The following is a 22,643-nucleotide window of genomic DNA, read 5'->3' as shown; positions in this document are numbered from 1 at the left end:
CAGAACACAGTGCTTTTCTCTGCTGCTCCAAATAACACAATAAACTTCAGAGTGAGAAAGTGTGTGATTTGAAAATATAATGTTTCCATGCAGCTGATCAATGGCATAGATCAAGCTAATCATTGGTGGGGTGGCTTTTTTTTTTAATTTCTCATATCTTCTTATCTTTGACATATAATATGCACTTCAAGAGTAGACTTACAACTTGCATATCATTCCTTCTAATCTTCAACATTTTCAGAGCCTGAATAGATAGTAAACTTTACTTGATTTTTTTATGATTTGCTACGCAGTCTATTTTCATTTGCTGATAATAGTTTCACAGTATTATTTCATCTCTACCCCTAATTCACAATTGGTTCATAATTTTGTTCTAGCACTATCTGTAAGCTCTGTTTTTCATTGTAACAAGTTCCATGGACTGGTATATTTTTCTAGTAAGTATTTGGTACTGATATAGTAATGTAAAGTGTGTTACTCTTACACAAAAATTTTCATTCTTTGACAGTGTTGAATACAGACATGCATTTGTATAGGCATATGAAATACAAGGTTGGCCTTGAGTAGGGTAAAAGTACACCATTTCACTGTTTCCACTGTCTTTGTACTCTTCAGTAGTGATGAGCTGAACACCCCCCTGTTCGGTCCGCACCAGAACATCTCGAACAGGGGAAATGTTCTAGCGAACATACGAACACGAACAATCACAAGTCCTCATTTTAAAGGCTTAAATGTAAGTGACTATTAAACACCCGCTGACAAGGGGAGATTCGAACCCATAGCTGCTAACTTGCAAGCCCATTATTATACCAGCTACGACAAGGAGCCAGCTGATTAATCTAAGACTCTCTCTGTCTAACTAACTTCTATCTGAGTTTGACAGCTCTTTTTATAGGTCTCTGATGTTACCAGTGCCCCAAAATCCACTGCTCAGGTGCAGTGAATAAATTGCTGACATCACGTCAGTAGGGGCGGGGAAAATTAATAGGTTTTAATTAAAATCCATAATTAATAATATTTTCCCACTGGCCAGATTCAAAACCGTAGCCTATCACTTACAAGCCCATTATTCTACCAGCTACACCATCAAGCCAGCTGATTTACCCAAGACTCTCTCTGCCTAACTAACTTCTATCTGAGTTTGACAGCTCTTTTGTAGGGCTCTGACATCAGTCATTTATTCACTGCACCTGAGCAGGAGTGAGCGCTGGTGACATCAGAGCCCTATAAAAGAGCTGTCATACTCAGATAGAAGTTAGTTAGGCAGAGAGAGTCTTAGGTTAAGCAGCTGGCTCGGTGGTGTAGGTGCTAGAATAACGGGCTTGCAAATGAGAGGCTGTGGGTTCTATTCCCTGGCCAGCAGATGATTAATATTAAGTATGGACATTAAATAAAAAAATAAAATTTGTTAAATTAATTATGAATGCGGGGACTCGAAATTCCCACGAAGAAGCCCATTTGTTCGCCATACGGGCAAACAGGCAGTGTTCAAGTCTAACTTAGGTTTGACTCGAACACGGAGCTCATCACTACTCTTCAGTATATAGTGGCAAATATAGAAATTACAACTTTATGATAATTGTTGTTGTTTTTGTTCAGTCGTTTAGTCTGACTCTTTGTGACCTCATGGATCATAGTGCGCCAGACTTTTCTGTCGTTCACTACCTCCCGGAGCTTGCTTAACTTAATTTTCATTGTTTCGGAGGATGCTATCTATCCATCTTGTTTTCTGTCTTCCTCTTCTCCTTTTCCTTCCATGTTTCTCAGCATCAGGGTCTTTTCCAAGGAGTCTTTTCTTCACATTAGGTGGCCAAAGTATTCAAATTTGAGCTTCAGGATCTGTACTTCCAGTGAATATTCAGGGTCGATTTCCTTCAGGATTGACTGGTTTGATTTTCTTGCCATCCAAGGGACTTTCAAGAGTCTTCTCCAACACCATAGTTTAAAAGCATCAATTCTTCTGTGTTCAGCCTTCCTTATGGTCCAACTTTCACAGCCATAGGTTACTACTGGGAATACCATATCTTTGACTATACTGAATTTTGTTGGTAGGATGACGTCTCTGCTTTTTTTAATGTTGTCTGGGTTTGCCATTGCTTTCCTACCAAGAGGTAAGCGTCTCTTAATTTCATGACTACAGTCACCATCTGCCATGATCTTGGAGCCTAGGAAGATAAAATGTGTCACTGTTTCTTATCCTTCTATTTGCCAAGGAGTGATGGGACCGATTGCCATGATCTTGGAGCCTAGGAAGATAAAATGTGTCACTGTTTCTTATCCTTCTATTTGCCAAGGAGTGATGGGACCGATTGCCATGATCTTAGTTTTCTTAATGTTCAATTTCAGGCCAGCTTTTGTGCTCTTCTCTTTCACCTTCATTAACCACTTGCCGACCGCCGCACGACTATCTACGTCGGCGGTCAGCCCCTCACAGGCAAAGTGACGTAGGGCTACGTCACTAGCTTGTGAGGGTCTAGGGAGCGAGCGCGCGCCCCCGGAGGCGCGCTCCCGCTCCCGAGTGGTCACGGACCCCCCCGCGCGTGTGACCGGCGGACCCGATGTCCGCCGGCCACTCTGCGATCGGCGGGGGAGAGGGAGAAAGTCAGGCAGCTTGTGTAAACAAGCTGCCTGTCATTCTCCTCGCTGTATGAGAGCTGATCACATGGATCTACTATGTAGATCCGTTGATCACTCTGCATACAGCTGAAGCCCCAGCCAATCACAGTTAGAATCACGCCCCTAGGGACACACACAGCCCCTCCCTCTCAAATAAAGTTAACCCCTTCACTACCAGTGTATTTTTACAGTAACAGTGCATATGTATAGCACTGATTACTGTAGAAATGTCACTGGTAACCCCAAAAGTGTCAAAAATGTCAGTCAAGGGTCCGATCTGTCCGCCGCAATGTCGCAGTACCGCAAAAAAAATCGCAGATCGCCGCCATTACGCGTTAAAAAAAAAAACAACAAAAATGACAAAAATCTTTCCCTTAGTTAGTAAACGCAATAACTTTTGCGCAAACCAATCAAAATACGCTTTTTGCGATTTTTTTTACCAAACATATGTAGCATAAAACAAATTGGCCGAAAATTTTAAAAAATTTTGATTTTTACATTTTTTTTTGGGGGAATTTCATATAAAAAAAAGGGAAAAATATTGCTATTTTTGCAAAATGGACGCTCTTTTTTTGTTTATAGCGCGTGATCAAAAAATCGCACAGGTGATCAAATACCGCCAAAAGAAAGCTCTGTTTGTGGGAAAAAAAGGACACCAAATTCGTTTAGGTACAGCGTCGCACGACCGCGCAATTCTCCGTTAAAGTCACGCAGTGCCGAATCGCAAAATACCCCCTGGTCGGATTGGGGGTAAAATCTTCCGGGGCTTAAGTGGTTAAGAGACCCTTTAGTTCTTCTTCACTTTCTGCCATTAGTGCCATGATGTACTCTGCATATAGGTTAAATAAGTAGGGTGACAATATACCTTGCTGCACTCCTTTCTCAATTTTGGACCAGTCAGTTGTTCCATGTCCTGTTATAACTGTTGCTTCTTGACTTGCATACAGGTTTTTCAGAAGACAGATGAGGTGGTCTGGTGTTCCCATTTATTTCTGTATTTGCCACATCTTGTTGTGATCCACACAATCGAAGGCTTTACTGTAGTCAATAAAGCAGAAGTAGACATTCTTCTTGAACTCCCTTGCTTTCTCCATGATCTAGCGAATATGAGCAATTTGATCTCTAGTTCTTCTGCTTGTTCGAAATCCAGCTTGTACTTGTGGCAGCTCCCGGTTCACATGCTGCTGAAACCTGGCTTGTTGAATTTTCATCATAACCTTGCTAGCGTTTGAGATGAGTGCGATTGTACGGTAGTTTGAACATTCTTTGGCAACACAAAAAAGAGTTCAGGCGCTGATCCAAAACACATAGTTCCTATAGTGTCCTTATGCAGAGAGTACACAATTATAAAGGAAATGTATCTGATGTACCACTGGTCGCCCAATCCTAAACACAGGATGGTGTATGGGAAAGTAGAAATAAAAAATAGGATGGTGCTCTAGTGTGCATAAATGTAGCAAAATCACCCCAACTGAAGCTCATATGTGCAATCTATGAAAGTTTATTGGGTATATCCATGGTAAATTAAAACAATTGGCATATCATCTTACCGGACCTTGAAGCCTCTGTGTCTCCTGGCTGTAATATAGGGATCCCTGATGTGTGTCATGGGAACCTAGTACCTTTGTAACCGATGGAAGGGAGGTAGTATTCTCAGGTTGAAACGATGGTCCTCAATAGTGGAGGCTCGCACGGTCCAGTGTGCGGCCGAGTCCTGGGACCGGAGCCGATGCGCTATGCTCCCGCAGTGCCCGCCGTGAGCACCGGGAGCCGCATGCAGATGACGTCACCAAAGAGGGCCGGAAGTCAGCCGAGAGTCAGCCACGGAGACAAACAGAAACCCGGATGGAGCGGGGGAAGTGATGTGCTCCACTATTGAGGACCATCGTTTCAACCTGAGAATACTACCTCCCTTCCATCGGTTACAAAGGTACTAGGTTCCCATGACACACATCAGGGATCCCTATATTACAGCCAGGAGACACAGAGGCTTCAAGGTCCGGTAAGATGATATGCCAATTGTTTTAATTTACCATGGATATACCCAATAAACTTTCATAGATTGCACATATGAGCTTCAGTTGGGGTGATTTTGCTACATTTATGCACACTAGAGCGCCATCCTATTTTTTATTTAAACATTCTTTGGCACTGCCCTTCTTTGGAATCGGAATGTAAATGGACCTCTTCCAGTCCTGTGGCCATTGCTGAGATTTCCAAATTTGTTGGCATATTGAGTGCAGCATTTTAACAGCATCACCTTTTAGGATTTTAAATAACTCTGCTGGGATAACTTTACTTCCACTAGCTTTGTTACCAGCAATGCTTTCTAAGGCCTACTTGACTTCACTCTCCAGGATACCCAATTCAAGGTCATTGACTGCATCATCGTAGTTATATGGGACATTCAGATCTTTCTTGTATAGTTCTTCTGTGTATTCTTGCCATCTTTTCTTTATCTCTTCTACTTCTGTCAGATCCTTGCCATTTTTGTCTATTATCGTGCCCATCTTTGCACAAAACTTTCCTTTAAAAAGCTCTCTAGTCTTTCCCATTCTGTTGTTTTCCTCTAATTATTTGCATTGATTGTTTAAGAAGGTCTTTTTGCTATTTTTTTTTTTTTTTGCTATCCTCTCTTGCTATCCTATCCTGCTATGATATGTTACATAGTACATAGTTACATAGTAGTTGAGGTTGAATAAAGACAATAGTCTATCCAGTCCAACCTGTGTAGGTGTGTGTGGCCGTAATCATCTCTCATACCCCTGAATGTTCTGATCATTGAGATGTATGTCCAAGAGTCTTTTGAATGCAACCATACTTCCCACAGAAACCACCTCTTGTGGTAGAGAATTCCACAATTCTGTAGCCCTAACAGTAAAGAACCCCCTGTGTTGCCTGAGGTTAAAACGCTTCTCCTCTAATCGCATGCCCACGAGTCCTCATGCAATCCTTTCGACTGATTAGCTTTTTTTCTATGCTGAGATCACCATTGAGGTATTTATAAATTGCTATCATGTCCCCTCTCAGGCGTCAAGCGATGCCCTAAACCGTTGTACAGATACCTATGCCGTCCCAAGTCTGATTGTGGATTTAGCTAGATGGTCCACAACAGTCTTGTATGTTCCTACGCTCCACTGTACGATTGAGCTTTGGTCTATTCATTTCCTCTTATCCCATGTTCTTTTTGTTCATATTTCATGTTTTGTACCACCTGATGTGTTGTACATTTGCTTTGATTTCTCTCAATAAAATGTTTTGGAAAAAAAATAAAAATAAATCAAGGGATTGCAGACGCTCTTCATAATTAAGGTTCCTCCAATCCCCTAATTAGTTTAGTAATGTTCACGGAAGTTGATAAAATTTTAGTCACATAGAAAATAGAGAAGTTAGAACCCTGCTTGCAAATTGAAAATTGAACTAAAGGACAATTCATATTGGTGATTGGACTGCATTTACATTTTCTTGAGTTGATATGTAATGTGTTTTGGAATTTCTTTTTCTATCTAATGTTTATTATCTGTACTTTGAAATGTATCGTACAGCAATTTTATCAAAAGCCAAAACCTTTTTGTAGTTTTTGGAGAGTCATGAGTTATTAAAACCTTGCCAGGTGGTTGGCTTTAACCCACTGTAGTAAATCCACACGCTCTGTTTCTCCTAATGCCCATTGCCACTAGGAATAAAATTGATGAGAAATCCAAAATTTTAAAGTACATCTAAAGTCAAAACTTGTTTTAGTTTTGAAAAGAACAAAGGGGAATTACAACTGCTGTAAGGTTTATATTTCTGTCTGTGCCACATTTAGGGAGATTCACTTTCCCTGTTTGTCCTGTTTACCATTATGACCAAAAGAGGAATAGAAAAAAAAAAATACTACACCTGCTTGAGATGTGACAGAGCCTTTTTCCAACTATACAATATGCAGTCTTTTTGCTGAAATGAACATTCTGACTCTAGAATAGCTGCAGTGTTTGTTGGTCAGGAGTATAAACCCACTAATTATTATTATTTCAGGTTCTTATATAGCGCTGTAAATTTTACACAGCGCTTTACATATACATTGCACATTCACATCAGTGCCTGCCATCAAGGAGCTTACATTCTAAAGTCCCTAACTCACATTCATACATACACAGTAGGACCAATTTTATACAGGATCCAATTAACCTACCAGCATGTCTTTGGAGTGTGGGAGGAAACCAGAGTACCTGGAGGAAGCCCATGCAGGCACAGGGAGAACATGCAAACTCCAGGCAGGTAGTGTCGTGGTTGGGATTTGAACCAGTGACCCTCTTGCTGCTAGGTGAAAGTGCTAACCATTACACCACTGTGCCGCCTAAATTTGTTTTTTACTTAATATAAATGTGAAATAGAAAAGTAATTAGGTTATAGAAATAACCTTAAAAAACAGTAAATACACTTTTCAACAAGGCATCTCTGACATCTCTAACTAAAGATGTAATGAAAAACGTTGTCTTCAAAGTTCCCAAGAGATGTAGTAAAGTCATCCAAGTCAGGCCTCAGCACTCTCCAAGTGTTTTCTCCTGTGCACCTGATCTGTGTGTACATTAGAGCAGCCTTTTTCAACCAGGGTACCTGATACCAGCGTGCAAAGGTGTATTTGCTTTGAGAGAATAAATCTCCTCTAATGTTGGTGGTCCTACATTTGTGGATGTTGCTGTATTACGTAGAACTATTAGTTTACATTTTTACAATTTAGAATGGGGTGTCTCAAGATTATGCAGAATTTTAAAGGGTGCCTTGACTGAAAAAAAGGTTGATAATCACTGCATTAGAGAGTAGAAGGTTGGCAGGCTGCCAAATCACTGTTGGAAGGGAGGAGAAGAATAACTAATCTACTGAATGGGCACTTAAATTACTTTCAACTATTCACTTTTTGGAGGATAGGTTCCACAGTGCCTGCAGCTAAGCTGGTGGCTTGTTTATAAAGATCACTGTGATTCTACTGTACATCAGTAATTTTTTTAAGTATTTTGTTTACCAATGTGGTTTTATATTCTGATGCATTGCTTCTGTTTTTCAGTGCCACCATGGGCCTTAATTGCAATAGCCATAGTTGCCGTTCTCTTGATTCTTACCTGCTGTTTCTGCGTGTGCAAAAAATGTTTATTCAAAAAGAAGAACAAGAAGAAGGGCAAGGAAAAGGGTGGAAAGAATGCTATCAACATGAAAGATGTTAAAGATTTAGGCAAGAATATGAAAGACCAGGTAAAATAATTTATTATTTTAGTTGTTGATGTTATAATTTGTAGAACAAAATGATAAGGTATAAATGTTTGATGGGCTTACCTATTTTCACAACAACAACACATAATAAAATCAATGTAGCTGGTGGAATGCCACATAGACTAGTGAATTAGTATGATTTTCTTATTATATTAAATGACATGCAAAATATTAGGCAATAAAAAGGTACTTATTTGCTGAGTACAGTTGTTAGTAAAAATATTACAGATTTTAACACTCCTGGAAGTGTTGAATGCTGAAGCGTTGCCAGATAATGTACTGCTTAAAGTCAGCAGAGTTTATACTCACTAGCCAGCATGAAGGTAAGCATTCAATAGCTTTCTTGCAGGAGCCAAGTGGTGTTTTTCTTTTTTGAAAGGGAATAAGGGGAAAGGGAACATTTTGGGGTACGGTATGACAGATATTGGTTTTAAATATAACAGAGTGCCTTATGCCAAAGTGTATGTCAGACTTTGTCTCATTGGAAAGGGAAAACTCTTACTGTAGGCAGGAGGCCCGCCAAATAAATATTTTATTTAAACTCTGGGCATTTACAAACCCATCTCTTTATATATTTGGAGCCCACCCCGTAGATTTATACAATGAAGGTATGGTGGTACTGGACAATATTTACTGTACACTCATTTGTTTCACTTACATTACGTCAGATGGAAAATTACTGACTTCATAGGAATGTAGTGATTTATACCATTCTATTGCCCAAATTTTTTTCATGCACATGACACATGCTGCACCTCAGTTAGTGAATTATGTCTGTTCCATGTTATGTGTTATTACTCTGTAAGGATAAATGTGTTACTTTATCATTTGTTTATATTTTTACATGTACAGCATTTTACAGTTAAATGTTATCTTATCACAACATTAATTCAAATTCTACTTAATCCAACTTTTTTTATTTACTATAAAAACTAAATACAGTTGCTATCTGCAAAAAACGAAATATCTTTTACTAATTACCTAATTTGATATAATCTAAATAATATTTTTTTTAAATATTCAATGGACAGCTAGAATATTTTTAAACATGCTGCTGAGTTCAGCATTTTCAATTGCTCAAAAGAAACTGACTAAATAAAAACAATGATCTACCAATAATTGGCCTACTGAATTGTCTAAGTACAACAAAATCTAAACAATCAAACTTGGTCTCTTTATCAACAGATGGCACTGTTTTCTAGTTGTAGCGTTTGTATATCTTTTGGTCTTGGGTTACTTTGTTTTTTTCTTGTCTGTTCTTTTCATGTTGCATTCATGTTCTGCTCAAGAAATGTTTAAAATCAGTCTTTCTTCTTACAGCCATTATCTCAATATAAAAAGTAATGAATTTACATAGATTCTGTTTGCTCTGAGTTTATGAATTTTAATATGCATTAATGTATTATATTTGCAATATAATTTAAATCTGCTATATTCCATCTATATAATAAGACTATGTTTTTATATTTGTATATTTTTTAAAAACTATTTTATATGACAAAGTATTTGTTGTGTTAATTATTGTGATTGATTACTTAATAGATATCCTGATACAGATATAAAATGTGTACAGGCACTCATGTACAGGAAACTGTAATATAGGCTAGGGAAAGGTCTGTTTAGTGGATATAATGCTGCCTTTTTTTGGAAGTTGGCAGGTATTAACATTTGTTTGGTTTACTCCGTATCTAACCTGCTACTGAAGTGCCTATTGCATGTACTTTGTGGGAACTTTTGGGCCTCATTTACATAAGTGTACATAGCACACACCCATATGGGGGTCATGTTTTCCCACACAGGAACGCACAGCCACTGCTCCCAATTTGACATCTGTTTGGGTTCAGGTCCTCAAATCCTCACTGTCTGTATTTGGGAACGTGCATCTGCATTAACCCACATTGCTGTTGATTCAGGAGCAGTGGATGTGTCCCAGTTGACATGAAAGGGACTGCCTGCATTGGGGATGCACAGAGCACCCAAGTATGCCATGTGAACAAGGCTTTATAATATCAGTTTTCTGGTATTATCATCAATTCAAAAATATGCAATCAGCTCTACACAACTCAAGTAGAGTAGGGAAAAAAAATGTTTCTTAATGTGACTTAAGCTGGATACACACTATCCAACTTTTGTGGTTAGATTTCCTTCAGATTTATTGATAATTAAAAGATAATTAAAAGAATAAGATGTAAACAGCACTTTGATGGGAATTTTTAGGTGCCAAAAATACGATATACTATAAATTATATTTGATAAAATCAAATTGTTTAGTGATACTTACAGAATATGTATCAATAAATGATTGATACTTACAGAAAATGTATCAATGAATGATGATTGTTTGTTTTTATATATATATATATATATATATAAAGACTAAATTACAAAAATATTGGGGCACCTGCCTTTGCACATACATGAAGTTTAATGGCATCCCAGTCTTAATCTGCAGGCTTCAATATTGAGTTGGGCCAACCTTTGCAGCTATAACAGCTTCAACTCTTTTGGGAAGGCTGTCCACAAGGTTTAGGGGTGTGTCAAAGCGAATGTTTGACCATTCTTACAGAAGCGCATTTGTGAGGTAAGGCACTAATATGCACGAAAAGGCCTGGCTCACAGTCTCCACTTCATCTAAAAGGTGTTCCATCGGGTTGGAGTCAGGACTCTGTACAGGCCGGTCAAATTCCTCCACCCAGAACTCACTTATCCTTGTCTTTATGGACCTTACTTTGTGCACTGGTCCAAATCATTTGATGGATTGGGGAATATAATGTGGGGTTGTTTTGCAGGGGTTGGGCTTGGCCCCTTAGTTCCAGTGAAGGGAACTCTTAAGGTGTCTGCATACCAAGACATTTTGGACAATTTCATGCTCCAAACTTTGGGAGAATGGTTTGGGGATGGCCCCTTTCTGTTCCAACATGACTGCACGCCAGTGCACAAAGCAAGGTCCATAAAGACATGGATGAGCAGGTTTGGGGTTCATGTGCGTATAAAGGCAGGCATCCCAATACTTTTGGTAATATATATATATATATACAGTATATATTGTAGTATATAGAATTTTTGTCACCTAAAAAGTCCTATCAGTGTGTTGCTTTTATATCTTGTTTTATAAAAAGAGTACTGAGGCATTTACTAGTGCTTCACTGGCATAAATGACAAAAAGATATACAATAACTATATTGTGTGTATACTCATTACAGATTTAGCTATTTATTGATTTATTCATACTAATGTGAATTATATCTGTTTTGAGAGAAAAACTGTCCTAGCTAAAGCCTGTCTTAGCTGAATATATGTTTTTTTGCCTAGCTGCCTATTACCTGTCTCAGAATATATATATATATATATATTTTTTTTTTTTTACAGTACTTCATAATTCAATTTAAATATATAGAAAATAGCTATTACCTTGGATCCATGCTATACCAGAGGTCCAAAGTTCATGTTAAATGCAGAGGATCATTATACAGCAAAATACTTAGCATGAAGGAAGTCAACAAGGGAGTATTTTGTCAGTACAAGTTTCCTTTAAAGAGGCACTCCAAAAAAAGACAACATTATTATTTTGCACTTAAGCAGTTTTAAAGCAAGTTGCCAAATTTACAATTGTTTGGCCTTACTCAGATGAAAGTTCCTGATTCTTAAAGTGGAAGTTCATCCTAAAACTAAAATCTCTAAATCTTCTTGAAGCCACAGTCTAAGACTAACCTATCTAATTCTCTAAAGCAAAAATCGCTGTACATACCTTTTCTGAAGTCACTCCGGTCTGGTCTTCAGCGGCAGACACTGTGCAGGAGACAGACTACAATGGCTGTGAAATGCCTGGAAAGTGACGTTACCCATAATCATATGGGGCTTCCATTGTCGGCTGCCTCTTCTGCACACGCCAACACAGAGACGCTGCCCCTGACAGATCAGTGTGGGATTGGACAGGAGCGGCTTCAGAAAAGGTATGTATAGTTTCTTTTGCTCTACAGGGCTAGATTGGTCAGTTTTAGATGTGGCTGCAAGCAGATTTAGAGATTTTAGTTTTAGGCTGAACTTTTACTTTAAGTACTAATTATTTGCTTTGCTGAAATTAAACTACTTCAATTCCAATTGACTGCTTGAAATGAAGTATCAGGTAAATGCATGTGATGCTTATTTATTAATTCCATGTTTTATTTCACAGGTCTTTATTTACATTTTTAGGAGTAGCCTTTTAAGAGTAAGACCGAGTTCACATCAGTGCAGTGTACTTTTTTGCACATTTTATGCATGTTTTAGGTGCACTGCCATTAAACTCTATTAGAAAACGTGTTTTACAAAAGTGCAGCATGCAGGGATTTTTTGCACTTCCAAGAAAATGCACATTCTTATAGAGTTTAAATGGCAGTGCACCTACATTAAAATCTAATGTGAACAGGGCCTTAGGAACTCCTGAAAAAGGTCATTTATCCCTAGAAAGTTTTCACTGTGCTTGCTGACACATGCCAAAATTTTACTTGATGTTTTTCTGCTTTCTAATCCTTTTTTCCTTGGTAAAATGTGTCTTAAAGGATAATTCTTCTCAGTGTATAATTTCCTACTACTAATATATAGGCTTATTTGGTAATGCAAGGAAATTGTGGTAACTGACACTAACCAATCATAAATTAATGCAATTTTTGCATAAGCAGTGTCTACAGCCTCTTTGTGTAAGTCTGTTAGAGTAATTAACATAATATAATTTAAGGTAATTATTGTCACATCTTCTGGCTTTAGTAGTTTCATAGTTTAATTTGGCTACTATTGCCAATTATTTACTAAAGCAGAATACAGTTGCCTTAAACTGGCCAAATATGCTGTGATGAAAGCAAGCAGCTCATTTATAGCATGTTAATGGAAAATTATTTATTGTATTCACCAATTTTGTAGATTCTAAAATAATTTATATCAGGTCAAGGGAGTGCCCAAGTCATTAAAGTGGAAGTAAACCTATCCATTTAACAGTTTCAAAAAACAGTTACATTTCCGGCACGTGCCAGAAATGTAACACTCCTATTGGTTGTGCTCTCAACCAAACTGTCAACCCATCCAATGGCTGGTGTCATAACTGATCACATGTGCAGCATCATGGCAGTTGACGATTACACAGAGGCCAAGATGGCAGCTTCCTTGGCTGAAAACAATAGGAGGGTTTACTTCCACTTTAATAAACAGGAAAATTTATTTGCAGTCCTAGTTTTCATTATACAAAATGTTACATTACTTATCTTTACTTTTGAATGAACTAGATGTTGCATAACCATGAGCTCTTAATTTGTGTTGCAATTAGCAGAATAAATAACACAGGAACAAAAACACAAAAGGCAAAAACATCCAAGAAGGCTAAATGCAATTTTATTAATAAATCAACATTGGTGGGAATTATCTTTTAACAATTATTATTTAAGTATTCACATTTTTTATTCATGCTCAAACCAAGATGTATTCTTTTGTGAAATACTATGTAATTTCTTAGAAACTGTCATTTTATTTTGTTTAATAGTATAATTGTTTCTTTCAGAGATACAGTTGAGTAAAAAGCAAACTAAATTATTTTAAATAGTTGCTAGTGACCCCTTTGGCTTCCTAAATTCATTGGGGATCTTGGCACTTCCCTTTCATTCCTAGCTTCGCCAACTGGGCTAGAGGACAGATGTGGCTGGTGCCCATGTAGTATGAATAAAACACTACAGGTCCTGCATTTGACTGACTGTAATGTCTAAACACAACCTATAACTCATCAAACACTTTAAGGCAGAAGACAATCAAGTTCTGACATTGTCAACTGACAGTATCAGATATTTATGATTGGCTGCATTTTCAGAGTGTCTGATGTCGTGATTACTCATTAAGCTCAGTGAACTGAAGAATCATTGCAGTTTCATTCACTGTAGTATGTGTGGAATCTGGACCTGAAAACAAAGTTTTATTTGTTTTTAAAATGCCTTTAAAGTGTACACAAATTCTTTAAAATGCAATATTATTTATTTTATTTTTAGCATTAATTTACAACAAAAAAAATAACATTTTGGGCAATGTGATTTGACTGAGCCTTAGAAAGGCAATTATATGTTTTTTTAGGTTTATATACACTTTACCAGTGAATGAGACAAAATGAGGATAGAAAGAAAAAAGGAGAAAATGAGAGAGAGAGAGAAAGAGAGAACACAATATAGACAAAGAATTCAAGAGAGAAAAGAAATACAAGATAGCAACAACAAAGAGAGAAATTAAAGTGATTGTAAAGCTTTAATTTTTCTTCATTAAAATAAAAACATGTTATACTTACCTGCTCTGTACAGTGTTTTTGCACAGAGTGGCCCGGATCCTCCTCTGGGTGTCGGCGCTCCTGACTCCTCCCTCCTCTCAAGTGCCTCACAGCAAGAAGTTTGCTATGGGGGCACCCGAGCCAAGCCACTGCTATGTGTGTCGATTCAGACATGGAGCCACATTTCGGTTCCACCCCCTCCATCTCCTGATTCGCTCACTGGCTGTGATTGACAGCAGGGGAGCCAATGACTCCTGCTGCTGCCAATTGACAATCAGTAGTGTGTTTCCCCAGAGAGGCAAGGTGCTCATGGTCATGGCTGGATTGAGAGGGGGCTCAGGTAAGTATTAGGGGGAGCTGCTGCACACAGAAGGTTTTTTATCTTCATGCATAGAATGTAAAAAACCCTGTGCCTTTACAAACATTTTAAGGAATATAAAACCAGAGAAAAATAAATTAAAAGAGAGGGAAAGAGAGAAGCAAAGAGAGGTAGAGGGAGTAGAAGGAATGATAGAGAAAAAAAGACTATAAATGTTTTTGAGCTTTGGGGCATAGAAGGTTTTGGAAAAATGTACCAGTCCCTGGTAGCACTAAGGTTGAGAAATACAATTCCCAAAACATCAGACGACCAAATATTCCCAAAACATCCACTCTGCCTCAAATGTAACTTCACCACTAAAAAAAATAAAAATAATAAACACAATTTGGAATAAGAGTGTAAAAAAATTAAACAAAAAATTCTAAAGTAGCAATGTAATGAAAATCCAATGCCACTGTAAATATAAACATAAACAGTTCACATAAGTCCACATAAATCCGATACACTAGTGTGAAAGAATTCTAATATCCATCTTCAAACCCAAATGCATGTGTCGGCACCACATGAAAAGACAAAAACTCACCAGATTCCAATGGCTCTCATTTGCATGATCGGCATTAAGCACTTGTTTCTACACTCAGACCTATAGCACACCAAATGCTTCAATTTTCCATCATCCACATTACGTATTTGGCTTATTCACAAAAAGCATAAAAGAAGAAATAGCTCTAAAAGTGTAGTAAAGGGTGTTTTTAAAAATACTACACAATCAAAGGTATTTTTTCTTTGAAGCATTTGCAGTGCTACAGGTCTGAGTGTAGGCACAAGTGCTTTAAAAGGATCATGCAAATGAGAAGCATTGGAATTGGATTAGATTCAGTGTCTCCTGAAAATGGTCAAAAAGTCAGTTTTAGATCAACCCTTTATGCTAAACAACACCTGGTCTAATAAAAACTGTAATAAGCAGCATTCAATTTTTACTAATCATGGTCTTTCTTTTAGGCATTATGTCTGGTTTTCTCAATTAACTTGATGCACAGAAGTATAAACTGCATTTCTTTATTACTTTTATTCTGGGTTTGTCTTTCTAACCTGCCTTCATTTGCAGCATCCAATTCATTTTACAATGTCAATTATATATATATATATATATATATATATATATGATAACTAAACTATAACATATGATATAGTATGTTTTTTTATTGGCAGCAGGAATCATTTAGAAGTAAATATGCAGTTTTATTGTTTGGCACAAAAAGTCCTATATGAACAAATTACATTTTCACATATTTTGAAATAGTCTAATGCCAACTGTTCTGCACCCCTGTATGAAATGCACATAGCTAATGCTTAAACCAGCTCCCCTTTGCAGCAGTAGATCAGAGCCCCAGTAATTACACATTTCCCATATGTGCCACTATAAGATACCAAGCTGCCGCCACTGAAACACAGGAGTCAATAGCATACATGTTAATAACATACATGTCGGATAGTGCAACACAGTATGGAGTCTGGGCATCCACACAAATTAGTACAGGATTCATCTTGATGCTGCTAACATTTATTTAGTTGGCTAAAACTCATCAACACAGCTTTTACTACACAAAATAGAAATGTAATGAGCATTAACCAAGTCCTATAAATTGCAATCCCAGATAAACTCAGAAGTGGTTTGAGTTCTTGGACTATTTTTATGGATCCAGAGCAGCACCTTTTTTTACATTTCTACAAAATCTGTAAACTTAAAAGCTGTATTACTGTATTGTCTAGCTGTATATTTAGGACCATAACTGATCCAAAGTAAATATACATATAGTGTAAATGTTTGCTGTTTAATAGATACAATTGAATATTTTTATAACTCTTGTTGAAATCTACACTTTCTAATACATGTAAATGGTCCACATTGCATTTCTGTGTTACTAACAATGTGTATTGTAAATGCTTACTTGTGTTTTGTTTCATTTATTTTTTATTTTTGTTTTATTAATTTTTTTCAATATGTCAGTTTTTTGTACAATGTATTATCTTTGTTACTCATGGAAAAATGACCAATTTGTTTGAGAATGAATGTCTTTAAAGGCAAATTAAATGTGCGTTAGAAAAAAAAATGAGCACATTAACTTAATATGAGACCTTTTCTGTGACTGTACCATTAAAAAAAGTCATCTTATTTACAGGCACAGTTCTTTGTGGTTACTGCTGGGTAAATGGAATTTAGCTGTCATATGGCAGGTCAATGGTCATTTCATAATGGATTTACAGACAAGTTTTTAGTGCTAAGAACCTTTCTTTAAGGGTGCTATTAATAATATAACTACAAAGTAATTCTTAATTTAAAAAGCCTTTTTAATTTTTTTTTATATTGTGCTTAAAAATGGCAGAGAAAACTAAAAGAAAATTTCACTTTGAAGTCCAGGTTACATTTACATGAATCTTTTATTAAAGATTGATTATATGTTAGCTTATATGAATAATATGACTGCAAAATATACAGTATATACTTTATTTTGAGACAAGGTCACAATTACATCTCTTGTCTCTATATTCTAATATAAATATATGTTATGTGAATTTATTTTTAAAATGAAAAGAATAAGCTGATATAGCATCAACCAGGTCATAAGCACATAGGGTATGGGGAGTACTCTGCCCCATGGGTCATAAGGTATATGGTCCAAGCACATTCACCTCCCACCAGTTACCAGCTGTATTGACTCAAAGCATTGTCTACCATACTTTTTGCTTTTTATTCTATTTTGCCCACGATTATTTTTTACTTAAACTATTATTAAGATTATAATAGAAATGTGTTAATATACATTATTATGGCAATACAATAATGCCTTTGCTTAGTTTAAAACAATGTACTTTCCCCAGTATTCCATCTGATTTATTTTTATCTGTGATTTTAGAAAGAGGTCCTTGTTTAGGTCATGTATAGAGGGTTTTGTTGGCTCTCATACAATGGTCCATGGAGAGGGTATTTGCAGGCATGACACAACTAATCAGAGGTTCTGAAGGGAGTGCTAAAGGGGTGGTATATTGTTTTATTATGCTGTATTGGGCACTTTTTTAATGCCAATTATTCTATATCTATAATTTCAAATTATGGGTTTCACAATCTGAGAACCAACATATAACTGAACAGAAGGCAATTAAGATTTTATAGAAAACAAATATTTTATGAATCCTATGTATGTTTATCTTAGGAGGTGTAATGTGTCCCCTCAGCCTTCAGCATCTAGTATTATAGGCATGCTTGGATTCTGATTGTTATTTTCTTCTTATCAACTTTTTTGAAGACATCCCCATTACACCCAACTATATTAAATATGAACCAGAATTGTGCTTTGGTAGTTATTAAAACCCAGACCAGAATGTGTATTCACTCAAACCATTAATCAAACTGTAATATTACCAGTTTACAACAGCCATTTTTGAATAAGCTGCATTAAGAATATTTACCAGATCCTGGCTAAGGTGTCATTGTATTCCCTTTTAGTTGACCTGCTTTGTGTCAATGTGTTTGAGCTGGTTGTTTATTTTGTTAAATGTATTACCCCCCACCACACCACACCACACACACACACACACACACACAAACGCCTAGCATGGACATGACATTTAAATCTTACTATTTTTGTTATCAGCTAGTGAATTTTGGGGAAAAACGGGTGGCAGTGTGTTTAATATGATTTCCCCATTCTCTCCACATGATTTTGGGTCATTATACCCCATTATCATCACAATGTGCAGTAGCAGCTACTGAGGCAAACAGGAATTAATCTAGGGGACATTTGAAGTTCTTCCTGCAGAACAGCATTGACCTACATGGCAATTTTCCCTGTAAATAAAATGAAATTCTAATGAGATGCATATCTAATGGTCATTTCTCCATGGCTCTTACAATGGTTATGTGTGGCTGTCTTAATTTGATTTCTTCCTTCTGTGTCCTCCCTCTCTGTGTTGTATCTCATGACTGTTCTGGATTGTCAATTGCGGTAGGTTTTTTTTTTCCTGTTTGGATAAACCATAGACAGTGAAAACATTTTGTGATTAGTTGTCTTGACAGCTGGGGCTTCTCAATTGAGATTAATCCACTGCTTAACACTGCTTAATACATCAAGAGGCTGAACTAAATTGATTTCATTCAAACAGAGTTATCCCCACAAATGCAAACAGAATTGCATTAGAAGGCTAAAATTGTGTAATTGCTGCAAATAATTAACATTTATGATATAAAAGGTACAAATCAATCATGTAGCTTATGTTACATTTCTCCCTAATATTATTTGATTTAAGGCCTGCTATTTATTTTACTTAATGAGATTACAACTGACTAAGGTCAGATAAATAGATAGATGATAGATAGATAGATAGATAGATAGATAGATAGATAGATAGATAGATAGATAGATAGATAGATAGATAGATAGATAGATAGATAGATAGATAGATAGATAGATAGATAGATAGATAGATAGATAGATAGATAGATAGATAGATAGATAGATAGATAGATAGATAGATAGATAGATAGATCGATGCAATCATGTGTACTGTACATGTTCTTTTTTAAAATAAATGATTAAGGTGCACACATAAAACAATATTACAAACAAAAATAATGCAACATCTTCAATTTCCCAAGCAAAGTATGCCTGTAATATATTTTGTAATAAATAAATATTGTACTTAGATGATCTGAAGCAAACCATGGTTATTATGTAATTATACATTTGAAATATGCCCCCACATACACACTATCTGATAAATAATAAGAATTTTTTATAGCTAAGCTATCCCCTTTTACATTGAAATGTTAGTATGAATATCATATACTTGTTCCTAAGTAATAACTTATGAATCTCTGCCCTTCATTTCCCAACGTTCAATTATCACAGTGTGGAAGCTATTACAAAGACTGTATAGTCCAAAACATACATATAGATCAAGTATCTATATTATACATCTTTTGAAAAGGTATACCTATCACACAGAGAGGCAATGTACTTTTCTAATTATGGCATAAAACATAAAGGTTACATAGTTGCCATCTTTAGTAAAGGATGGATTTAGAAGAATAACATGGACCTTAAGATCCAAATCATGAAAATACGTATTATACTAAAATGATAATGCAAATCCTCATGTTTACAATGTTGTTTAGAGGCAAACTCATTATCTAATCTACATCCACTTTTCCAAAATAAGCAAAGTAATATTGGAAACCACTCAGATCAACTTATGTCTAGCAAAAGAAAGACACAAGTGGGCAGGGCAGTTTACAGAACAATACAGTACAAAAAATTCTCCAGCACATTTACGAGCTACAAACATGTGGGACATATATAGCAGGGGCACACCAGACTCATTAAAAGGCAGCTGAGCTCCAGTGTGTATCAGTATCAAATTCAACATGTCAATTTGTACCAAGAAAAAGTAAGGTGCACATGGGCAAGAAAGTTGATAGAACCATACAGTTTGTATTGAATTTACTGAAGCGAGGCCATGCCAATGCATTGGCCGTCATGGGTACCTAGAACAGAACTAAGCCCATCAATTTAATGGTTTTAAAAAAAAAACAGTTACATTCCTGGAATGCCAGGATTGCTAACTGTCACATTTGCTTGTGTTCTCAACCAAACCATCAAAGGATCAAATGGCTGGTGTCATAACTGATAACATGTGCAGCACCATGGCAGTTGCAAATCAGTTGCAGATGGCAGCTTCCTTGGCTGAAAAGGATACGACATGGGAGGGTTTACTTCTGCTTAAATCCTTACACTTTTTAATAAATAACCCAGTCAGTTTTTTTTTTTTTTTTTGGGGGGGGGGGGTGTTATAGGAAAGTATTAAGATACTGAAGACCTCTGTAAAAGCTTTTAGGCTATGTCATAACATAGAAGATCTTCAATATGCTGTTAGTGGCTTAGATTTGGTAGAAAAACAGCTTTGTAAACTATTCATTGAAACCTTTGTTGAGGACCAAATGGTTTCTATATGATTTGAATGCCCTGTGCTGTAAAACCTCAGTTTTGCCAAAAAGTCTAAAACATGGCAATAAAAAAAAGCATTTAACATTCTGGCAGTTGTAGGAGAGTGTTCTGCCAGATATATTCCTTAGTTAACATTTATCATGAACTTTTTTTTTACTGTTGTTGTTTCATTTGCTGAATAGCTTCTTGGCAAATATCACTAGTTCTGAAGCCAAATCATGTTGTGCATTCCTGCAAAAATATTATGCTAAAATGAACTCCTCTTATCATGCAATCAATAGAATAGATTTAATACACTGTGTTTTATGCAAATGGTTGACTTGGTGCTCATTATGTAGATATGCCAAAGCCTTAGATGAAATTGAGGTCTTTTTAGACAGGTCTGTGCACCACATAAATTTGAACACAACCTGTTCACTAAACCTGTGGTCAACAGTCACTTTATTCCTGGCCATCACAGAACAGATATACAGAGAAGAATTTTAAAGGGCATTTTATTTACTTGTTTAGGGTCCAGAGTGGACTGAGGCAATAGTTGTCAAGGGGGTGATTTAAAGGAACATTTCTGAAAAGGAGTTATTTAAAACCACATTATGATTACTTTTTAGACTACTTTATGCATCCTTTGAATGGGTAGCCAAATGTTTGCACTCACAGTTGGATAACTGAAAATATAAATAATATAAATACCAAACGGCTAAATGATGGAAGACAAAAACATACAGATTATAAAGATTGTCCGAATCTACACTGGGTAGTAACATTTATTTTCAAATGTTTTTATAATACAGCAAGAACACATAAGCCTCCTAATATTAGCTGAAAATGTAAAACTTAATCTCAAGCTAACTAAATTGCAAACAGATTTCTTAATTATCAACAGAAAAAAATGTTTGACTTATTTACTGAAATGTTTTGACTGTATGATTAATTTAGATCAGCCTGGCTTTACCTAAAAAAATAAACTAACTAGAGTAGACAAACCTTTATCCCATGAGCTTCCATTCTATATAATAGCATGTTGTATTTCTGAGCTGCATATGTACCCATGGTTGGCACTTTCATACTGACAAACATCATACAGACACGAGAAGCTGGCAGCTACATTTTCTTGAATGAGGCCTGACATATTGCATGCAATAATGTTATAAATTTGGTATGTTACTTTGTAATGAAACCTTTTCTTGTCATAACTCTATCAGCATGTTCACAAAGCTTTAAAAATTATTTTAAATTGCCTGTACTTTCCAAAATATTGCATACATTATTAGGCATATTATTTTTATTATTACTTATTATTTTTTATCTGCCTGCTATTTTTAGAAAAAAAAAAATACACATATATATATATATATACACAGTATCTCACAAAAGTGAGTACACCCTTCACATTCTTGTAAACATTTTATTTTATCTTTTCATGTGACAAGTCCAACACAGAAGCAACACTTTGCTACAATGTAAAGTAGTGAGTGTACAGCTTGTATAAGTTTAAATTTGCTGTCCCCTCAAAATAACTCAACACACAGCTATTAATGTCTAAGCCGCTGGCAACAAAAGTGAGTACACCCCTAACAATTAGCCACCCCCCCCCCCCCCAGTGTCATGTGACTTATTAGTGTTACAATGTCTCAGGTGTAAATAGGGAGCAGGTGTGTTAAGGTTGGTGTTAAAGCTCTCACTCTCTCATACTGGTCATTGGATGTTCAACATGGCATCGCATGGCAAAGAACTCTCTGTGGATCTAAAAAAAAAGAATTGTTGCTCTACATAAAGATGGCCTAGGCTATAAGAAGATTGCCATGACCCTGAAACTGAGCTGCAGCATGGTGGCCAAGACCATACAGTGGTTTAATAGGACAGGTTCCACTCAGAACAAGCCTCACCATGGTCGACCAAAGAAGTTGAGTGCTCATGTTCAGCGTCATACCCAGAGGTTGTCTTTGGGGAATTATACGTTTGCATGCTGCCAGCATTGCTGCAGAGGTTGATAGAGTAGGGGGTCAGCCTGTCAGTGCTCAAACCATATGCCACACACTGCATCAAATTGGTCTGCATGGCTGTCATCCCAGAAGGAAACCTCTTCTAAAGATGATGCACAAGAAAGCCCCCAAACAGTTGGCTGAAGACAAGCAGACTAAGGACATGGATTATTGGAACCATGTCCTGTGGTCTG

The 22,643-nt window shown here is 36.5% G+C and overlaps 1 protein-coding gene across 3 annotated transcripts in view; it reads left to right on the top strand.

Moving 5' to 3' along the window:
* Positions 1-22,643, top strand: part of SYT1 (synaptotagmin 1) — a 754,020-nt gene that overhangs the window by 550,696 nt on the left and 180,681 nt on the right. For all 3 annotated transcript variants that reach the window (XM_082254981.1, XM_082254980.1, XM_082254982.1), the window contains one exon: positions 7,664-7,848. In XM_082254981.1, the coding sequence (XP_082111107.1) occupies positions 7,664-7,848 (185 nt within the window). The remainder of the gene's footprint in view (positions 1-7,663; positions 7,849-22,643) is intronic.

The sequence above is a fragment of the Pelophylax lessonae genome (assembly GCF_965119305.1).
Source record: "Pelophylax lessonae genome assembly, chromosome: 4".
Classification (NCBI taxonomy): Eukaryota; Metazoa; Chordata; class Amphibia; order Anura; family Ranidae; genus Pelophylax; species Pelophylax lessonae.
This window is presented reverse-complemented; position numbering and strand designations above follow the sequence as displayed.